The sequence below is a fragment of the Dendropsophus ebraccatus genome, chromosome 4 (assembly GCF_027789765.1).
Source record: "Dendropsophus ebraccatus isolate aDenEbr1 chromosome 4, aDenEbr1.pat, whole genome shotgun sequence".
In the NCBI taxonomy this organism is placed as follows: Eukaryota; Metazoa; Chordata; class Amphibia; order Anura; family Hylidae; genus Dendropsophus; species Dendropsophus ebraccatus.
Genome location: NC_091457.1, coordinates 36,266,039 through 36,284,531, shown reverse-complemented (window position 1 = coordinate 36,284,531; position 18,493 = coordinate 36,266,039). Strand labels below are relative to the sequence as shown.

The following is an 18,493-nucleotide window of genomic DNA, read 5'->3' as shown; positions in this document are numbered from 1 at the left end:
TTTTTTCCTGGCAGAACTGATGTAATTAAGGGCCCTATTACACCAACAGATTTATTTGACAGATTTACACAGCCAAAGCCGGAATGGATTTGAAAAGAGGCAAAATCTCATCTTGGTCGGGACGACCGCCATGTCTATGGAGCAGCTAGAGGGAGACCCGCTTCCTCCGACCCCCCCTTCACTCCCCCCCCCCCGAAGCTGCACGGCTTCGGGGGGGGTTACCATAGCAACCCAGACGCTGCTTCCTGCGTCTGGGCTGCTATGGAAGACTGCACTGAGGCAGGCACCTGATCTATGAATGAGCTGTCAGCTCATTCATTCTCTATAATACATTACAGCACTGATCATGTGCTGTAATGTATTATAGAGGGACCTGTAAAGGGAAAGTGAAACACACACATACACACACATAAGTACACAAATAAATAAAAATAAATTAAATAAATATATATAAATAAAATATACACATTTCCCATCCCCTTTATAAATGATCCCCTATAAATGATATACATATATTTATCGCTGTGTCTGTAATGACCCCATCTATTAACCCGTTACATTAATTATGCCGTCCGATTAACGCCGCAAAAAAATTATAAAAAACTAATCTAAATTACAATTTTTTGCTAATCCCACCCCCTAAAAATAAAGGTAAACGCTATCAAAACATCACATGTACCCAAAAGGTGTACCACTAAAAACGTCAGCTTATGCCGCAAATAAAAAGTCCTCACATAACTCCGTTGACAAAAAAATAAAATCACTCCTCAGTATGCAAGACACAAACAGTATTTATAGTATAAATGCCATAAACTATGACAAAAACTATATAAAATGGATATCGCTGTAATCTTACTGACCTGACGAATAATGATAACATGTCACATGTAACATATAGCAAATGGCGTACAAAAAAAAATGGTGAAAAACTGCTGCTAAATTGTGTTTTTTTATTTAAACCACCAAAAAAAAAAAACCAAAAAATTCACCAGGTCTCTGTCATGTCTGCGGCCCGTGGTTGAGTCAGGTGACGCACTGCGGCCACATATGGGGGATTTCTAGAAACATTGGAATAAAGGGAATAAACAGTGGTGGTATTTCTCAGTTAGTCAGCTGTATAAAAGAAAAAAATTAATTAAAATAGAATATCTGCCAAAATAATGAAAAAATTTTAATTTCCCCTCCAACTTGCTTAAATTTCTGCTAAACACCTAAAGGCTTATATCAACCAATGTATACAAGTATATAATGGTGTATCAAGCAAAGCATCACAGAGTTATAACTACATAGACAGGTCAGATTTGAAAAATAGGTCCCGGGCATTAAGGCCAAAACAGGCTGAAGAGGCAAGGGGTTAGTAGATAATTGAACATGCAAAAGTTGCATGTTGACACAAAATGCCCCAGAAGCATGCATTTTTTCTATTTACTGTGGGAGTTGAGTAGTCACCCAGTCATATGTATATTCGTCAGGGTATGAGGTGAAGTATTATACAAAATCTATGTCTGGTTGTATGATAATAGAAACTTCCTTTAACTGTTGCTCCTACACCAACAAACAAAACTGAACGGGCTCAAAAGCGCCTGAAGCAGTGCGCATGCGTAATGACTGCAGCGCCCTGCCTTAGGCGCCGCACACTTCCGTCACGTGCTCTGACTATACGTAACTCCTCCCCCTTCCCAGTGTATGCTGCCATTTAGAAACTACGTCAGGAGGAAGTTCAGAAACCACGCCCTGTAGTGTCTTAGCAACGCGTCGCTGATTGGCTACCTGTCAGGACAACGAGTCTAGCTACCGTTCGCGCCATAGATTACAATGTGTGAGCGCGGGAAATTCCATTCGTCGGAACCCAGCGAAGCTCCTACCGTATTGTCAGGTGTATAGACGCAGTTACCGGTTGTCCGCGCGTCCGTCTGCCCCGGGCTTGTACTCCGAGGCTCAGGTATAGTGACTGTCGGTGTACGAGGAGTGGGGACCGGCAGACATATATCCTCTGAGAGAAGCTTCATCTTCCTGCTGTCTATTTCAGGCTTGTCCACATTGCGCACCGGCATCCCTCCCTCTTGGGCCCTATCAGTCCCGGCATCATCATGTCCGTGTCAGTGGAGAAAATCCTGGAAGAACTCGAGGTCTTCGGTGTCAACTTCGATGATGAAGACGTCCCAGATAAACGTAAGGACAATGTGTGGGGATCCTGTCATGTCTTTCTATACATATCCTGATTACTGTGGCGCACAGTACAGAGTTCCATTGGAGTTAATGGTACCCACTGCTGTATGTCACTGTATATGTCAGCATAGTCACATAAACATAATGTGAGCACAGCCCTAGCCAGACATCCCATTGTGTTCTGCGCAGGTGCCATGGTGCCACATGACTTTGTCTTAAGGCCCCGTTCCCACTGAGCAAAGCTAGCGGAATTCCGCGACGGAATTGTCCGCCGCGGAATGCCGTTAGCCTCCCGCTCATAATGGGACTCTATGGGAGGCGCGCGCTGCTGCTCTATACGCGCTGAAGAATGAACATGTTCATTCTTCAGCGCGGACAGGGCAGGAGCGCGCGCCTCCCATAGAGTCCCATTATGAGCGGGAGGCTAACGGCATTCCGCGGCGGACAATTCCGTCGCGGAATTCCGCTAGCTTTGCTCAGTGGGAACGGGGCCTTAGGGTATAAACCCACACACTGTATACGCAGCGTATTTACTGCTGCGATATGCAGCAAATACGCAGCAGATTAGATCTAAATAACTGAACACAGCATCAAGTCTTTACCAACAAATCTGCTGCGTATTTGTTGCGTATCTGCTGTGTATACGGTGTGTGGTGATTCTGTCATTGGCGACGACCTGTCTAGTAATGCTAAAAAGTGATATATAGTGAAAGTGAGCTGACCTTTATGCAGTCTGCAGTTGCAGTGTATGGGGGCACGGATCAGACGGTGGCTATCTGTTAGTTCATAGGGTGGCAAAAAAATGGTGATGGTTCCAGCACTTCACAAAAAGGGAAAAAATTAAATGCAGATACTTTATTTAATCTTGGGATAAGAACTCAGTTGCTGTCTGTCCAATGCGTCTCACGCGCATGCACGCTTAATCATGGTACATGATTAAGGGCCTGAAAGCGTTGGTCAGACGCGGCAGCTGAGTTTGTATTCCAAGATTAAATAAAGTATCTGCATTTAATTTTTTTTCTTTTTGTGGAGTGCTGGAACCATCACCATGCTTCCTCCCCCAGGGAGATCTGCTGATCCCTAAGGGCTGGGGGTAGCCGCAGCCAATCTTTTCTTTGCAGGGGTTATTTAGTATTATATGTGGGTAATATAAGGTAAAAACAAGAGCTACTTTATACTGAGCGGCTTTCCTGGTTCATAGGGGAGGTCTGGAGCGGCTCCTTAGTAGCCCACTGTCGTGACAGGTTCTGGGGTCATATTAGAAGGTCAGGGCCGTCCTGTAATCGAGCACTGATTTCATAGATTGGCGCACGTTCACTGATGGCATCAGATAGCTTGAGCACCTAGCTGTGAGGGACGCTGGATTACACAGGGACATGTGCAGCTTATGCGGGAGAGGTTTATTTAGTTTTTTGCTCATTCTTTGGCTTATCTTTAGCCCTATTACACTGGCCGATATCAGTCTATAATCACCCCATGTGATAGGACCCCATGTCCTCATTCACACTATGGATGTTAGCTGACAGCTATCTTCCCCTATCCCTCCAAAACACATGTATGATCTGCTCTACTAATCATCCCTGTGCTCCTAAATGCTGAGAGGGGAAGTGAAGCTGCAGTCAGACTTGTCAGTATTTGTCTTTCCATATACTATTGCAGAGTACTCTCATTTTGCCCATTTCCTATATCATCCTATAATAACAGTTCTATCATGGCGTGCGTGGAGGCCTTCTTTTTGTTTCTAGCGACAACACAATGGCACCCTGCGATTAGGAAACAGAGGGGGTGTCCTCCTGTGTAATGCCTATATTTCGGGGGCCTCCAATGACCGTGGTATTGGTGGTTTAACAGCTTTCTACATTAGGCTTTCCCTGCTATGGCAGCGTATATTATTCACTTCAATAGGACAAGGTGCAATCCCAGGTGCAGCTTTTATTTTCCATTGTTAAAGATGGCTTCCATATGCTGGACAAGGCCTAAAAGTAGAGGCTGCTTACAAGAATGTTATCGCCAGCTACTATGCAAATGTAGAACCTGTCCATGGCGAATAATAGCCGGCCAACTTATCTAGTATTACTTCCCTCAGCAGATAGACAATGGTCCAGTATGGATTAATTATAGAGATGAGCGAACCGGGTTCGGTTCGAGTCGATCCGAACCCCAATGTTCCGCATTTGATTAGCGAGCGGTGGCTGCTGAACTTGGATAAAGCTCTAAGGTTGTCTAGAAAACATGGATACAGACAATGACTATATCCATGTTTTCCACATAGCCTTAGGGCTTTATCCAAGTTCAGCAGCCACCGCTAATCAAATGCCGAAAGTTCGTGTTCGGATGGACTCGCGCATGCTCCAGGTTCGCTCATCTCTAATTAAGTACCTTCCACAACACAGGAACCTGTGGCCCTCCAGCTATTGCAAAACTACAATTCCCATCATGCCTGGAAAGCTAAAGCCTTGGCTGCCCAGGCATAAACAGCTGGATTACAAGAGAATGAAACTATGTACTATGTAAAAAGCCAACATCTAGCTGTAACAGTAAGAAATTCTGACTCTTATTTCCTGTACAGTGGTGGAACTTTGTTCTCTTCATCGGCTCACTGAAGAAAAGCTGGTCAATGAATGGATGGCTTTCAGTACCACCAGGACTTTACAGCTCACTGTTGCCAATCTCTGTACTTTGGAGCATGAAGTAAGTTAAGATTTGCACTGGCCAAATGTTTTTTCCTTATACTTCACATTTAAAGGAGAAGTCCGGCAAATTTTTTTTTTAGTAAAGTATTGTTTTGCCCCCCCAAAAGTTATACAAATCCCCAATATACACATATCACAGGAAATGCACATAAAGTGCTTTTTTTTCTTTGCACTACTGCATCAAGGCTTCATTTCCTAGATAAAATGGTGATGTCACGACCCGACTCCCAGAGCTGTGCGGGCTGTGGCTGCTGGAGAGTATGATGGCAGAGGGATGCTCAGTGTCCCCCTTCCATCCTCTCCAGCAGCCACAGCCCGCACAGATCTGGGAGTCGGGTCGTGACATCACCATTTTATCCAGGAAGTGAAGCCTTGATGCAGTAGTAAGTGCAGGGAAAAAAGCACTTTATAAGCATTTCCCATAATAAGTGTATATTGGTGATTTGTATAACTTTTGGGGGGCAATACAACACTTTTATAAAAAAAAATTCGCTGGACTTCTGCTTTAACTTTACAGTATAGTACTGGCATGCCTATATTCATAAGGCTATGTGCACACAGTGCATTTTGAGGCTCACTAATATGCTTGTCTTATATGTATAATATGTGTTTTTTTGCCCATAACATCCAATCACGGTTCAGAAAATTGTTGCCAAAACAGACTGTTTTTGGCATAAACAGTTTTTTTCTTTCTTTACATAATTTTATAGCTGGTATAGTTAGGACTGTAAAAACTACATGTGAATGCTAAATAATTTTCCCAATTCAGTGGTAGGTAAAACAGAAGTGGGCCATGTTCACACATATACATTTTTTTTAACGTCAGTAAAACTAGTCAGCTTGGCAGATTTTGTAATGTGTGTATATATATATATATATATATATATATATATATATATATATATATATATATATATATATATATATTATATGTTTTATAATGTATTTTATTGTCAATAAGAAAGAGAAATGAGAGAAGGGTGCAGTAATACGTATGCAGTAATACGTATAAAACAAAGGGAGTGAGGATAAGGTGAACAAGTGTCCGCTCACCTGGATGAGTTGTGCAGACGATAGACACATCTCTATCAATCTCTTCAATAACCCTGCTGCTAGCTCCGGGTCATTCACCGCCAAACTGAGGAATAAAGCAATAAGGAAACACAGAGACCCAGCAGAGGCCATCTGGGACAGGGATACCCTTCAAGTGAGCCAGGTGCAGCTGTAGACATCAGGTGTAGCAATGCATAGGAGTGAGCGCTTGCCACCAATCACCAGCACACTATGCCATCTTGGACCAAAAATAAACTATTTAGTCAAACAATGCATTTCGGCCCTGTATCAGGTCAGGGCCTTCCTCAGGCACCTGGAGAGAGGCCCTTCAGTTGAGACTGGTGGGGTGAGAATAATCCCCAATGGTGTAAGTAGCATGGAAGTGATGACAGGTTCCTTTTCATCTTGTCCTACACCTTAGATGGCTGTTTGGTTGACATTAGAGGTGAGTGACTCTCAATAACACTTGCGTCGTCTGAACCAGAGCGTACAGCGTTTGATTACTGTTGGATGCAGCCGTAGGGAGTTCTGGAAAACATGGATACAGCCTATGGCCTAAGGCTGTATCCATTATTTCCAGGCATCCCTAGGGCTGCATCCAACTACTGGTAATGAAATACATCATACTTAGATTCGGACGGACCCAAACGTTCTCGAGATTCGATTTATCTTTTCGAGTCCCCATATGCCTGCACAGTCCTGACTTCTTATGAATGTGTATCTGTTCTGAATGGGCAGAGAGAGAGAACCCACTGCCAGACACCTCTGACAGTGACTTATCTTTCCTGAGAACAGAAGCTTCTGGTTTATTAATGTACTCCGTCCTTCCCTGTAGGTTTGGAAGGTTTCCATGCACATTAGATATGTTCGATATGATGATAGATATGATCGTATATACGGGGGATGCGGTTGTCAGCGGTGCCGGCAGGGGGTACGTCAGGCCAGTGTATGACCTGCTTTACCCTGTCGCTCTCTGTACAGCCATGTCAGTACTATTAGAACTGCAGGTCCCAGCAGACCTGATGGTCATACACACTGGACTGACATGTGTATCACCATCGGGTGTGCTGGGACTTGCAGTTCTAATAGTACTGACATAGCTGTACAGAGAGCGACAGGGTAAAGCAGGACCCAATAGCAAAGTTTGGGGAGGCGTGCCAAGGCAGGGAGGGAGTGCCCGGGAGCCCAAGGAACGCGTCCGGGGATGAAAGATGGTCTTGACTTCCAGTAGCCAGCGGGACCAGGAAAAGTGGGGTAAGATGCTAGAATTGGCTACGAAAGTATATTATAAAGTTATATAACTTTTCATGTGGGGAGGAAATGAGGGGAAATGTTTTTCACTGCACCACCCCTTTAATTTCTCTCAGGTGAACCTTTGGCATACATGGGCACATATTAATATGGCATTTCTAGTGTTTATTCAGCCCTTTTACCTCCTTCACACATCAGTGCCTTCACTCCCACCCCCTCTCCTTGTCATGTGTTGGTCTCTTATGTAAATTGTATAAAAGTTTTGTTTATGTTTCATTGTAACAGTAACCATTTTGGAATGTTTGAGCTTTAAAATTAACCAATATGTTCTTCACCTTTTAGGTTAAGAACACATCATGACTCTATGACTCACATCATAATTAGTTACTGTCTTAGAGATGTGGCCTCAGAATGTATGTCTGACAGACATATATGTCTAGTGACTTATTATAACACAGCCATCAATATGATGCAATAGCAGAATTTTACTGGATGGGTTCTTTTTCGCCAAAAGCACATTTGTATTGACTGGGCTCCCGGAACAGCTGGGCAGACCTCGCAGATGGGTCTCCTATGGTGCCAAGGTTCTGTGCTCCGTAGGCTTAATGTCGGGTAAAATGCTTTTTAAAGGGGAACTCCAGGTAGAGGTTAAAAAAATGAAACTTCTGCAGAAGCATAAAGCATTATATACCGATCTATCCCAGTTTTGAAACTACCAAAAATCCATTTGTTTTGGGGGGTTTTGTTCTGTTTTGTGTTTCTGCACTTCCTGGTTGAGCAGTTCTACACAGTACTACAGGTTCCAGAATGCAATGCTTTCCCTCAGCTGTTCATCACAGTCCTCCACCCTGCACATTCCCGCCCAAATCTATAGCAGAACATCTAGGCTGTGTTCACACATTGCAGTTTCATTGTGTTACTGAATTATTTGCAGTACTTTATCATTTCGTTGTTGTCCCACCCACACAGCACACTGTATTCTCTACCTGTAACACCACACAGCAAGCTGTATTCACTACCTGTAACACCACACAGCACACTGTATTCTCTACCTGTAACACCACACAGCACGCTGTATTCTCTACCTGTAACACCACACAGCACGCTGTATTCTCTACCTGTAACACCACACAGCACGCTGTATTCTCTACCTGTAACACCACACAGCACGCTGTATTCTCTACCTGTAACACCACACAGCACGCTGTATTCTCTACCTGTAACACCACACAGCACGCTGTATTCTCTACCTGTAACACCACACAGCACGCTGTATTCTCTACCTGTAACACCACACAGCACGCTGTATTCTCTACCTGTAACACCACACAGCACGCTGTATTCACTACCTGTAACACCACACAGCACGCTGTATTCTCTACCTGTAACACCACACAGCACGCTGTATTCACTACCTGTAACACCACACAGCACGCTGTATTCTCTACCTGTAACACCAAACAGCACGCTGTATTCTCTACCTGTAACACCACACAGCACGCTGTATTCACTACCTGTAACACCACACAGCATGCTGTATTCTCTACCTGTAACGCTGATATTGGAATAAAGAACTTTTAGAATTTTTTTTCTTTTCATTTCCACACGCATATTATGATCAAGCGTCTGTTATCTTTGAAGTTGAGCTCCACAATAAGGCACTGATCCTCTCTGCCGTTTACTTGTGTTACTGCATCATTTTTGTGAATACGCTGCAGTACTGCAATGACACTCCAACATGTGTGAACACAGCCCTAATTTCACTGCACAATTAGAGAAATCAATGCAACACCTGCTTCTGGCTGGCCAGAGACGGTGGATCACTCAGGGGATTGGGGGATCCAGCTTAGCCTCCTGTGACATCATGCCCTGCACCCTGTCTGCATCATCAGCAAACACACACAATGTGAGACAGAGGCATGGGATATTTGTCTCCTAAGGTGGGAGAGCAGTGGGAGCAGGAGACAATGTGGACTGGCACAGAGGCCATTTTTTTTCACTTCCTGGATGTCTATCAGCTACCAGTGTGGCAGAACTGTACACATACGGTAATACATTGTATAGACACATCTATATAACTTTTAATGTACTTTTAATAGAAAACAAGTTTTCCTTATGTGGAGTTCCTCTTTAATCCCGCGTGCAAGGCAGTGGAAGAGCCATGAACTAGTCAGCTGGACTGTGACTAGTCATGGCTCTCTGTCCTGTCAGCATGCTTTGCGGGCTCCAACGGGCCTCCTTACCTGCAGAGCATCATGGCTTTCTGACAGGACAGAGCCATGACTAGTTCATGACTCTTCCCCCTGCCTCGCGTGCACTTTACCTGACATGAAACCTACAGAACCCTGAACCCATGACACCATAGGAGACCCATCTGCGAGGTCTGTGCAGCCGGTCTGGGAGCCCAATCAGCACAAATCGGCACTAGTCTAACCTGCGGATAGCTCCTATTGTGCATTTACAATAGTTATTGTATCTGTTTGTTTCCTTTTAGGTTCTCAATAGAAAAACTTCAAAGCGTCCAAATGTGAAAAAGGAAAAACATTGCGGCAGCTGGGACATTAACAGCATTCAGGAGCTGTATCCTTGTTACACTATGTGGATTACGTTAATATTTGTACCCCCAGAATTGTAACATGCTGAGGAATATGTTGGTGCTATATAAACACTATTATAACTTATTTAACCTCTTAAGGACATATGACGTACCGGTACGTCATATGTCCGCACTAGCACTTCAAAGCGGGGCCGCGCGGCGGCCCCGCTTTGAAGTGCCGCGAGTAGCCCGGGACCGCTGCTATTAGCGGGCACGGTCTGATCGCCGTGCCCGCTAATTAGCTAATCGGAGGCAGCTGTCAAAGTTGACAGCTGCCTCCGATTACCGGAGGCAACGTTTCCCTGGTGTCTAGTGGGGGAGATCGCTCCTCCGGGACCTTGTCCCGGAGGAGCGATCTCCGTTACTGATGCCGGCCGGGGACGCGTCCAAGATGGCGCCGTCCTCGGCTCGGCACTCGTTCGTTTTCGGCTGCAGCAGCCGAAAGCAAACGAGTGCCGATCTCATGGATCTCTGCAGCATATCTATGCTGCAGAGATCTCTATGAGAGATCACAGTGTATATACTAGAAGTCCCCTAGGGGGGCTTCTAGTATATGTGTAAAAAAATAAAAAAAAGTGTTGTTAATAGTAAAAAGCCCCCTCCCCTAATAAAAGTCTGAATCACCCCCCTTTTCCCAGGTTTTAAATAAAAGTAAACAAATAAATAAATAAATAAACATGTTTGCTATCGCCGCGTGCGTAATCGCCCGAACTATTAATCACATTCCTGATCTCGTACGGTAAACGGCGTCAGCGCAAAAAAATCCCAAAGTGCAAAATTGCGCATTTTTGGTCGCATCAAATCCAGAAAAAATGTAATATAAAGCGATCAAAAAGTCGTATATGCGCAATCAAGGTACCGATAGAAAGATCACATCATGGCGCAAAAAATGACACCTCGCACAGCCCCATAGACCAAAGGATAAAAGCGCTATAAGCCTGGGAATGGAGCGATTTTAAGGCACGTATATTGGTTAACAACGGTTTGAATTTTTTACAGGCCATCAGATACAATATAAGTTATACATGTTATATATCGTTTTAATCGTAACGACTTGAGGAACATGCATAACAAGTCAGTTTTACCCCAGGGTGAATGGCGCAAAAACACATTTCCCCCAAATAAAAGAAATGCGTTTTTTTTTTTTCAATTTCACCACACTTTGAATTTTTTTCTGGTTTCGCAGTGTACTTTATGCAAAAATTCAGCCTGTAATTGCAAAGTACAATTAGTGAAGCAAAAAATAAGGGGTCATGTGGGTTTCTAGGTGGAAAAATGCAAGTGCTATGACCTTTTAAACACAAGGAGGAAAAACCGAAAACGTAAAAACGAAAATGGGCCATGTCCTTAACCCTTTGAGGACCAGGCCCAAAATGACCCAGTGGACCGCGCAAATTTTGATCTTAGTGTTTCCGTTTTTCCCTCCTCCCCTTCTAAGAGCTCCAGCACTTTCAGTTTTTTATCTACAGGCCATGTAAGTGCTTATTTGTTACAGGAATAGTTGTACTGTGTAATGGCGTCATTCATTTTACCATAACATGTATGATGGAATCCCAAATATATTATTTATGAAGATATAAATTGGTGAAATCGCAAAAAAGAATGCAATATGGTAACGTTTGGGGGGTTCCTGTGTCTACGTAATGCACTATATGGTAAAAGCGACATGATAACATTACTCTATAGGTCAGTCCGAACACAACCATATGCAGGTTTACGCAGATTCTCTAATGTTATATATTTTTTTTAAATGAAATCCTTTTTTTTGGCAATTAATTATAAATAAAATGGGACTATTGTGACGCTTATAACGGTTTTATTTTTTCACCTACGGGGCTGTATGGGGTGTCATTTTTTCCTCCATGATCTCTAGTTTTTATTAATACCATATTTGTGAAGATCGGACGTTTTGATCACTTTTTATTAATTTTTTTATATATATAATGTAACATAAAATCGGTAATCCGCGCACTTTTTTCCCTCTTTTCGTGTACGCCGTTTACCGGTCGCAATGACGCTTGTTATATTTTAATAGATTGGACAATTACGCACGCTACGGTATATTATATGTTTATCTATTTATTTATTTTTATATGTTTTATTTATATAATGGGAAAGGGGGGGTGATTTAGACTTTTATTGGGGGAGGGGCTTTGGGGTAGTGTGTTAGTGTTTTTAACTTTTTCTTTTTTACACATTTGAAGTCCCTTTGGGGGACTTTTACATACAGTACTTGGATTTCTACACTGATGAATGCTATGCCATAGGCATAGCATTGATCAGTGTTATCGGCGATCTGCTCATTGAGCCTGCCTGTGCAGGTAGAGTAGCAGATCGCCGATCGGACCGCACGGAGGCAGGTGAGAGACCTCCAGCGGCCCGTTTTACCGATCGGGACCCCCGCAGTCACACTGCGGGGTCCCGATCGGTAAGTGACAGGGGACTCCCCTTGTCACTTACACTTAAACGCCGCGGTCGCGCCGCGATCGCGGCGTTTAAGGAGTTAATGACACGCGGCAGCGCGATCGCTGCAGCGTGTCACTACCGGTGAGGTCCCGGCTGCTGATTGCAGCCGGCCCCCACCTGCTATGAAGCGCGCTCCGCTCCGGAGCACGCTTCATAGCGTGAGAAACACCCAGGGCGTACAGTTACGCCCTAGGTCGTCTGGGGACAGACTTCCATGGCGTAACTATACGCCCTGGGTCGCCTAAGGGTTAAAGCGTAACTATCATGTTTTTTTTTTTATTGCAGAAATCGGTAGTATAAGCGATTTTAAGAAACTCTGTAATAGGTTTCATCAGCCAAAAAAGCCTCCTTCTGTACTCAAGAAGCAATCTCCCAGCCTCCCCCCCTGACTTCTTATCTGTGCATTATCAGGCAAACACGTCTTCATTACAGAGAAGCCAGTGAAGACGGGCTCTGCTCTCTCCATTGTAAGCCTATGAAGGGGGGAGGGGCTGAGGGAGATGAGGGAGCAGGAAGAGGTGACATGAAGGTCAGCTGTTTGTAGACTCTCTGGGCACCTAAACCGCAGGATTCTGGGGTCAGAAAGGTCAGTGCTTAGTCACTCCTAACAGCCCCTCCCCTCTCCATAGCCACATAATGGAGACAGAAATCCTGCTTCATTTGATGTGAGGGGGGAGGCTGGGAGATTGCTTTTTCAGTACAGAAGAAAACTCTTTTACTACATAAAACCTATTACAGAGTTTCTTAAAATTGCTTGTACTGTTGATATTTAATGTTTTCAGAAAAATGGTTCTGAAATGACAGTTACGCTTTAAAGCGACTCTGTACCCACAATTTGACCCCCCCCCCCCCCCAAACCACTTGTACCTTCGGATAGCTGCTTTCAAAACAAGATCTGTTCTGGGGTCTGTTCGGCAGGTGATGCAGTTATTGTCCTAAAAACAACTTTTAAACTTGCAGCCCTGTGCCTAACTGCCGTGGCCTAGAGTATCTCTGCCCTAACCTTGGACCACCCTTCCGTCCCTCCTCCCTGCCCTCTTCATCATTAGGAATGCCAATGGCAGGATTTTTCCTATTCCTCCCCTGCACAGGGGCTTTAACGATCCAGCCCATGTGCCATGTTCTCACAGCTGATGAATAGGAAAATACCTGCCTGGAGCATTCCTAATAATGAAGAGGGCAAGGAGGAGGGACAGAGAGGTTGTGCCAGCCTAATGCATACACAATCTAGGCCACACCAGTTTGACACAGGGCTGCAAGTTCAAAAGTTGTTATTCAGGACAATAACTGCATCACCTGCCAAACGGACCCCAGGACAGATCTTGGATTAAAAGCAGCTATTTGAAAGTACAAGCAGTTTGGGAGGGACAGATTGTGGGTACAGAGTCGCTTTGACATTGCAGCATGCTTTATACCATAAGTAGCTGTTTTGTGGCCTTAACCTATTCAAGAATTGAGGTTGAGACTGCAGAAGAAAACCTACTAGATTCATATTCTACTCCTGCAAAAGTGAGTATTAGCAGCAGCTAGTGTGTTTGGCTTCACTTTATTTTTGGAAAAATAATTATCTAAAAAATTAAATGAAAGTAGATAACATGAGACTTATAATGATGGCAGCAACGTGCTACCCTATGAAGAGTAGCACTATAGACCTTGAATGACCAGTAACGTGTTAAGGCAAGCTGACAAGGGGCATGGAGCCCCGCGACTGATCTGTATAACGGCATATGTCTCTGATGATTGGAGAATGGCCAGTGTTGTACCCATCTACGAGAAGGGATGTAGAGAAGAGACTTTACGTACAGGCAAGATAGCTTGACATTTGTAATAGTAAAAATGATGGAACTGACCACCTAAAAACCAAAAACTTAATGCACACAAACCTGCATGCCTTTACTGAGGGCAGATGACAGGCAGGGGGTGTGGAAAACTAACAAAGATAGTAAACTTGCCTATCCTCATGCCCCGTAGCATCTCTCTTGGGTCTCGTTGACATACGCCGTTGTCCTGTATCTCTCCTAGTTGCAGTGTCACATACCTGAGTGATTGCTGCTCAACCAATCAGTAACTGGGGCGGGACCGCCGTACCATTGCAGCTGGAAGAGCCCGGCACGTGATGTACCCAGTTTCCAGCAGTGGATGACAGCCGGCGGCTGTCAACAGGATCCATGAGCGGTGTAACAGAGGCACGAGGAGGGCTGAGTTTACTTGTTTGTTATTTCTTGCACCCCTTCTCCCGCCAGCCTGCCTTTTTATTTTTGTGGGACTTCCTCTTTAATCCCTGTACAGTTCAGTGGATTTGTTGTTGGCTGAAGATATCAGTGGGTTGTTGCTAATGGTGTATATTCTGAGCAGAGACTGGGTACAAGTGGTGACCACAAGGCTCTGTTCTAAATCCTGTTCATTGTAATATGTTTATAAGCAACCTAGGAGAAGGTTTGGTTGGCTGACAATAGAAAGTGCAGTTCAGTGTTCACACGTAAAATAAGCCACTTTGTTAGAAGGAATCATCTTTCAGGTGTGTGGGTCTATAGATACATTAACCGTGTGAGGGAGGAATATCTTTTACCGTATTGACTCAGTAAATAGGTATTTGAAGAGCAGTTTAGTCACATCTGGGATCCTCTCCCTTTTGAGTTATTTGAATATTGCTTAGTGTTTTTACCATGTATGTTTGCTAACTGTTGTACAGATCTCTCTGATCAAACTGCACCCAGATTCCTTATATTGCCTCCGATATTTTCTCCAGGGATCTCAGAAACGCAACTTATCAACACCTGAGAATCCTCAATCAAAACGTGTTCCTACCATGACCCGGAGTCCCCATCTCCTCTTTTCACCGGCCACTTTCTCATCCAGGTATATATATTTTTTTCTATCTAGTTTTAATAGTAAAGTAATCTGGCCCCAAATTCTTTAGATATGTCCAAAACTGATAAATCCAAACCAGGTCAGGGGTCCCCAGAGGAATAATACAAGGATGGCAAAATTATTTCAGCATGCGCAAAGATGGCTGGCATTGGGTTAGGGAAAAAACAACAGAACTTGGTCAGAGTAAGGGCGACTATCGTACGAAAAATCATTATATTGTTCAAATTTAAACAATAATTGTCCTGTGTAGTTGCAGGGAAAGATCAAAAAATCGTTTGAATGTCGTTTATCATTTATTGATCATTGTGTCGTTGATCATTGATTTAGATCTGACCTAAAATTGTTGTTAATTGTTCGCTGTAATTCCACATTTATTCACTAATTGTTCAGTGTAATTGCACATTGTTCTTTCTTTTGCTGGGATCAGAAGGAGTAAACTATCGTAGTAACGATTGTAACTAATGACTATGGTTCTGTGTAATACAGTGAACAATTTCATGTTAATGATAAACAATGGCCCTATTACGCAGAACGATTATCGTGCGAAAAATCTTTGAATTTAAACGATAATCGTTCTGTGTAATTGCAGGCAACAATAAAAAAATTGTTTGTATGTCGTTGATCGTTGATTTAGATCTGAACCTAAAATTGTTAATCGTTCGCTGTAATTCCACATTCGTTTGCTCAAGTTCCGCATTTGTTCACTAATCGTTCAGTGTAATTGCACATTGTTCATTGTTTTGCTATGATCATAAGGCATAAACGATCATAGTAACGATTGTAGTAATGATTGCAACGAACGACTATCGCTCTGTGTAATATGGTGAATGATTTCAGGTTAACGATAAACAATCTCGTTTGCGATCGTTTATCTTCAGTCGTTAATCGTTAAAGGGGTTGTCCGGCGATAAAAAATTATTCACAGAATAACACACATTACAAAGTTATACAACTTTGTAATGTATGTTATGTCTGTGAATGGCCCCCTTCCCCGTGTTTCCCCCCACCCACGCTAGACCCGGAAGTGTGGTGCATTATACTCACCGCATCTCGTGTCGTCCACGGTCTCCGATCGTCAGCAGTGACGTCTTCTTCGGGAGGCCAGCGGATCTTCCCGAGTGCCGGCAACCCTCTGCAGCGTCATCCGAAGCTCAGCCGCGATTGGCTGAGCATAACTGTGCTCAGCCAATCGCGGCTGAGCGGCTGATGACGCGGCCACGTCATCAGCTGCTCAGCCGCGATTGGCTGAGCACAGTTATGCTCAGCCAATTGCGGCTGAGCTTCGGATGACGCTGCAGAGGGCGGCCGGCACTCGGGAAGATCCGCTGGCCTCCCGAAGAAGACGTCACTGCTGAGGATCGGAGACCGTGGTCGGCACGTGACAGGTAATGTATAGCGCACCACACTTCCGGGTACACGGGTGGGGGTGGTGGGACACGGGGAAGGGGGCCATTCACAGACATAACATACATTACAAAGTTGTATAACTTTGTAATGTGTGTTATTCTGTGAATAATTTTTTATCGCCGGACAACCCCTTTAACAATCGCTTTGTGTAATAGGACCTTAAGACTGTTTGCATACTCCAGTTGAATTGAGTTTATCACCTACATCAGGTAGTAATAAAAGCGGGGCATAATATATTTAGTGCAGCCTGGTATTTTGGACACATTTCTGATTTCTTTTTTTGCATTAGTCCCACCACATCACAGAAGTATAGCTCTCGCTCAAACCGTGGTGAAGTGGTGACCTCTTTTGGAGAAATACAGGGAACGTCATGGAGTGGTGGAAATGGCAAGTATACTAAAGTAGAACTCATAACTCTACAAGAGGAGGAGTCCCTCACTAAATCATACAAGTACATGTTTCAGAAGTTGACAGATATCCGAGATGGTAAGTGTTAAATACGTGAAACCAAGTTGTTCACACAAAACATTAGCTGTATAAGTTTCCCTCAGCTAAGGAGGCTGTATATTACTGTTCCAATAGCTCTGGAGACTGATAGAGGATTGTGGACGCTGATCAGTCACAGCTCCCTAAGGAACCCGTATGATGTTTTAGTGTGGGAGGACATCAGCATTGGCATGAATGTCTCGCAGTGGAAAAAAAAGGTTTATCCCCATTAAATTTTTTGGAGGTTATAAACCTGGTGACACAGACCTTGACTCAGGGGCTGGACCCTCAGATTGTGCTTGTGAAGTTCAGTCACTCAGTGCGGACACTCCAAGACCCCAGCTAATAAATGGGATTTTTTTAGGTGGCCCTTGTTAGTTCCTTCCTTGAACCTGTTGTCAGATTCCCTTTAGTGTACAGCACAGACAGGTCTTGTTTGGAGACGTAGTTGGGTAAGATTAGATTTAGGGCTTGTGCAGATATGGAGGCATACAACGTCATCTACTGTTAGATTTCATTTGAAACAACTGGCCTGTTGTATCAGACACAGTATTACATAGATGAAACCCTCTATAAAATGTCAGTATGTTTTGGTACCTGGAGAACGCAGGGGTCTATGTTTCTCTGTTTTACCCATGTCTCTGCTGTTTCCTCCTTTTTTCCCCCCTCACTTGTTTATCCACTTGTCTGCCCCCATGTAGCTGTGGGCAGTAGAATTGAAGAGCTTGGTGAGGCGCTGAAGAATCATTTCCATATTGAAGAATTTACATCTGTGTCTTTTCCTGCTCAAGTAAGTTTGTGTGTCTCCATTATATACCCAATTTTTATTTTTAAAACATGTATCATGGGAAGAGTGCTGCATACAGTGTTTTTTTTTTTTTGTTCTCTCTTTTCCTTCAAGATGGCAACCAATCACAGCTCAGTCTTCATGATGATGGCTGCAATTGTAGAAACATAAAAAATTGTCAGTAGAAAAAGACCACCTGGCCCATCTAGTCTGCCCTTATATTTCCTTTTTTATCTTAGGATAGCTATATGTTTATCCCAGGCAGGTTTAAATTCAGTTACTGAAGATTTACCAACCACATCTGCTGACTGCATGGAAGTAACAATAGATTCCCTGATGGATAAATTTGTCTCAAGTTACCCCATTGTACTTTCCCTAAGGGCTGTATTACATGGTCCAACATTACACTGTAAGTGAGTGCCGTTCTGCTAGAACGGCACTCGCTTACAGAGCCCATACACTGCTTGAGAATAATAGATAGATTGATAGATATACCTATACCCATGCTTTGGTGTAAAAATAATAAAGATTATACTTACCTGTGTAGGCTCCCCCAGTGTCCTTCAGACATGTTCCTGTGTTCTCGCTCACCGCAGCCACCTTGGGACTTCTGATTACATCTCCTGGAGTGACACACTGCTCAGCCAATCACTGGCCGAGACAGGAGAAGACTGCGGCCTGCGATTTGGAGCCTGTCTTATTAGAGACAAGTTC

At 43.8% G+C, this 18,493-nt stretch overlaps 1 protein-coding gene across 1 annotated transcript in view; it reads left to right on the top strand.

The window, feature by feature from the left end:
• Window positions 1-1,700: 1,700 nt before the first annotated feature.
• Window positions 1,701-18,493, top strand: part of POLA2 (DNA polymerase alpha 2, accessory subunit) — a 41,512-nt gene continuing 24,719 nt past the window's right edge. The window contains exons 1-8 of the mRNA XM_069965552.1: window positions 1,701-1,942; window positions 2,030-2,172; window positions 4,739-4,860; window positions 9,661-9,746; window positions 13,680-13,737; window positions 14,978-15,087; window positions 16,796-16,992; window positions 17,694-17,782. Coding sequence (XP_069821653.1) covers window positions 2,091-2,172; window positions 4,739-4,860; window positions 9,661-9,746; window positions 13,680-13,737; window positions 14,978-15,087; window positions 16,796-16,992; window positions 17,694-17,782 — 744 coding nt within the window. The 5' untranslated portion in view covers window positions 1,701-1,942; window positions 2,030-2,090. The remainder of the gene's footprint in view (window positions 1,943-2,029; window positions 2,173-4,738; window positions 4,861-9,660; window positions 9,747-13,679; window positions 13,738-14,977; window positions 15,088-16,795; window positions 16,993-17,693; window positions 17,783-18,493) is intronic.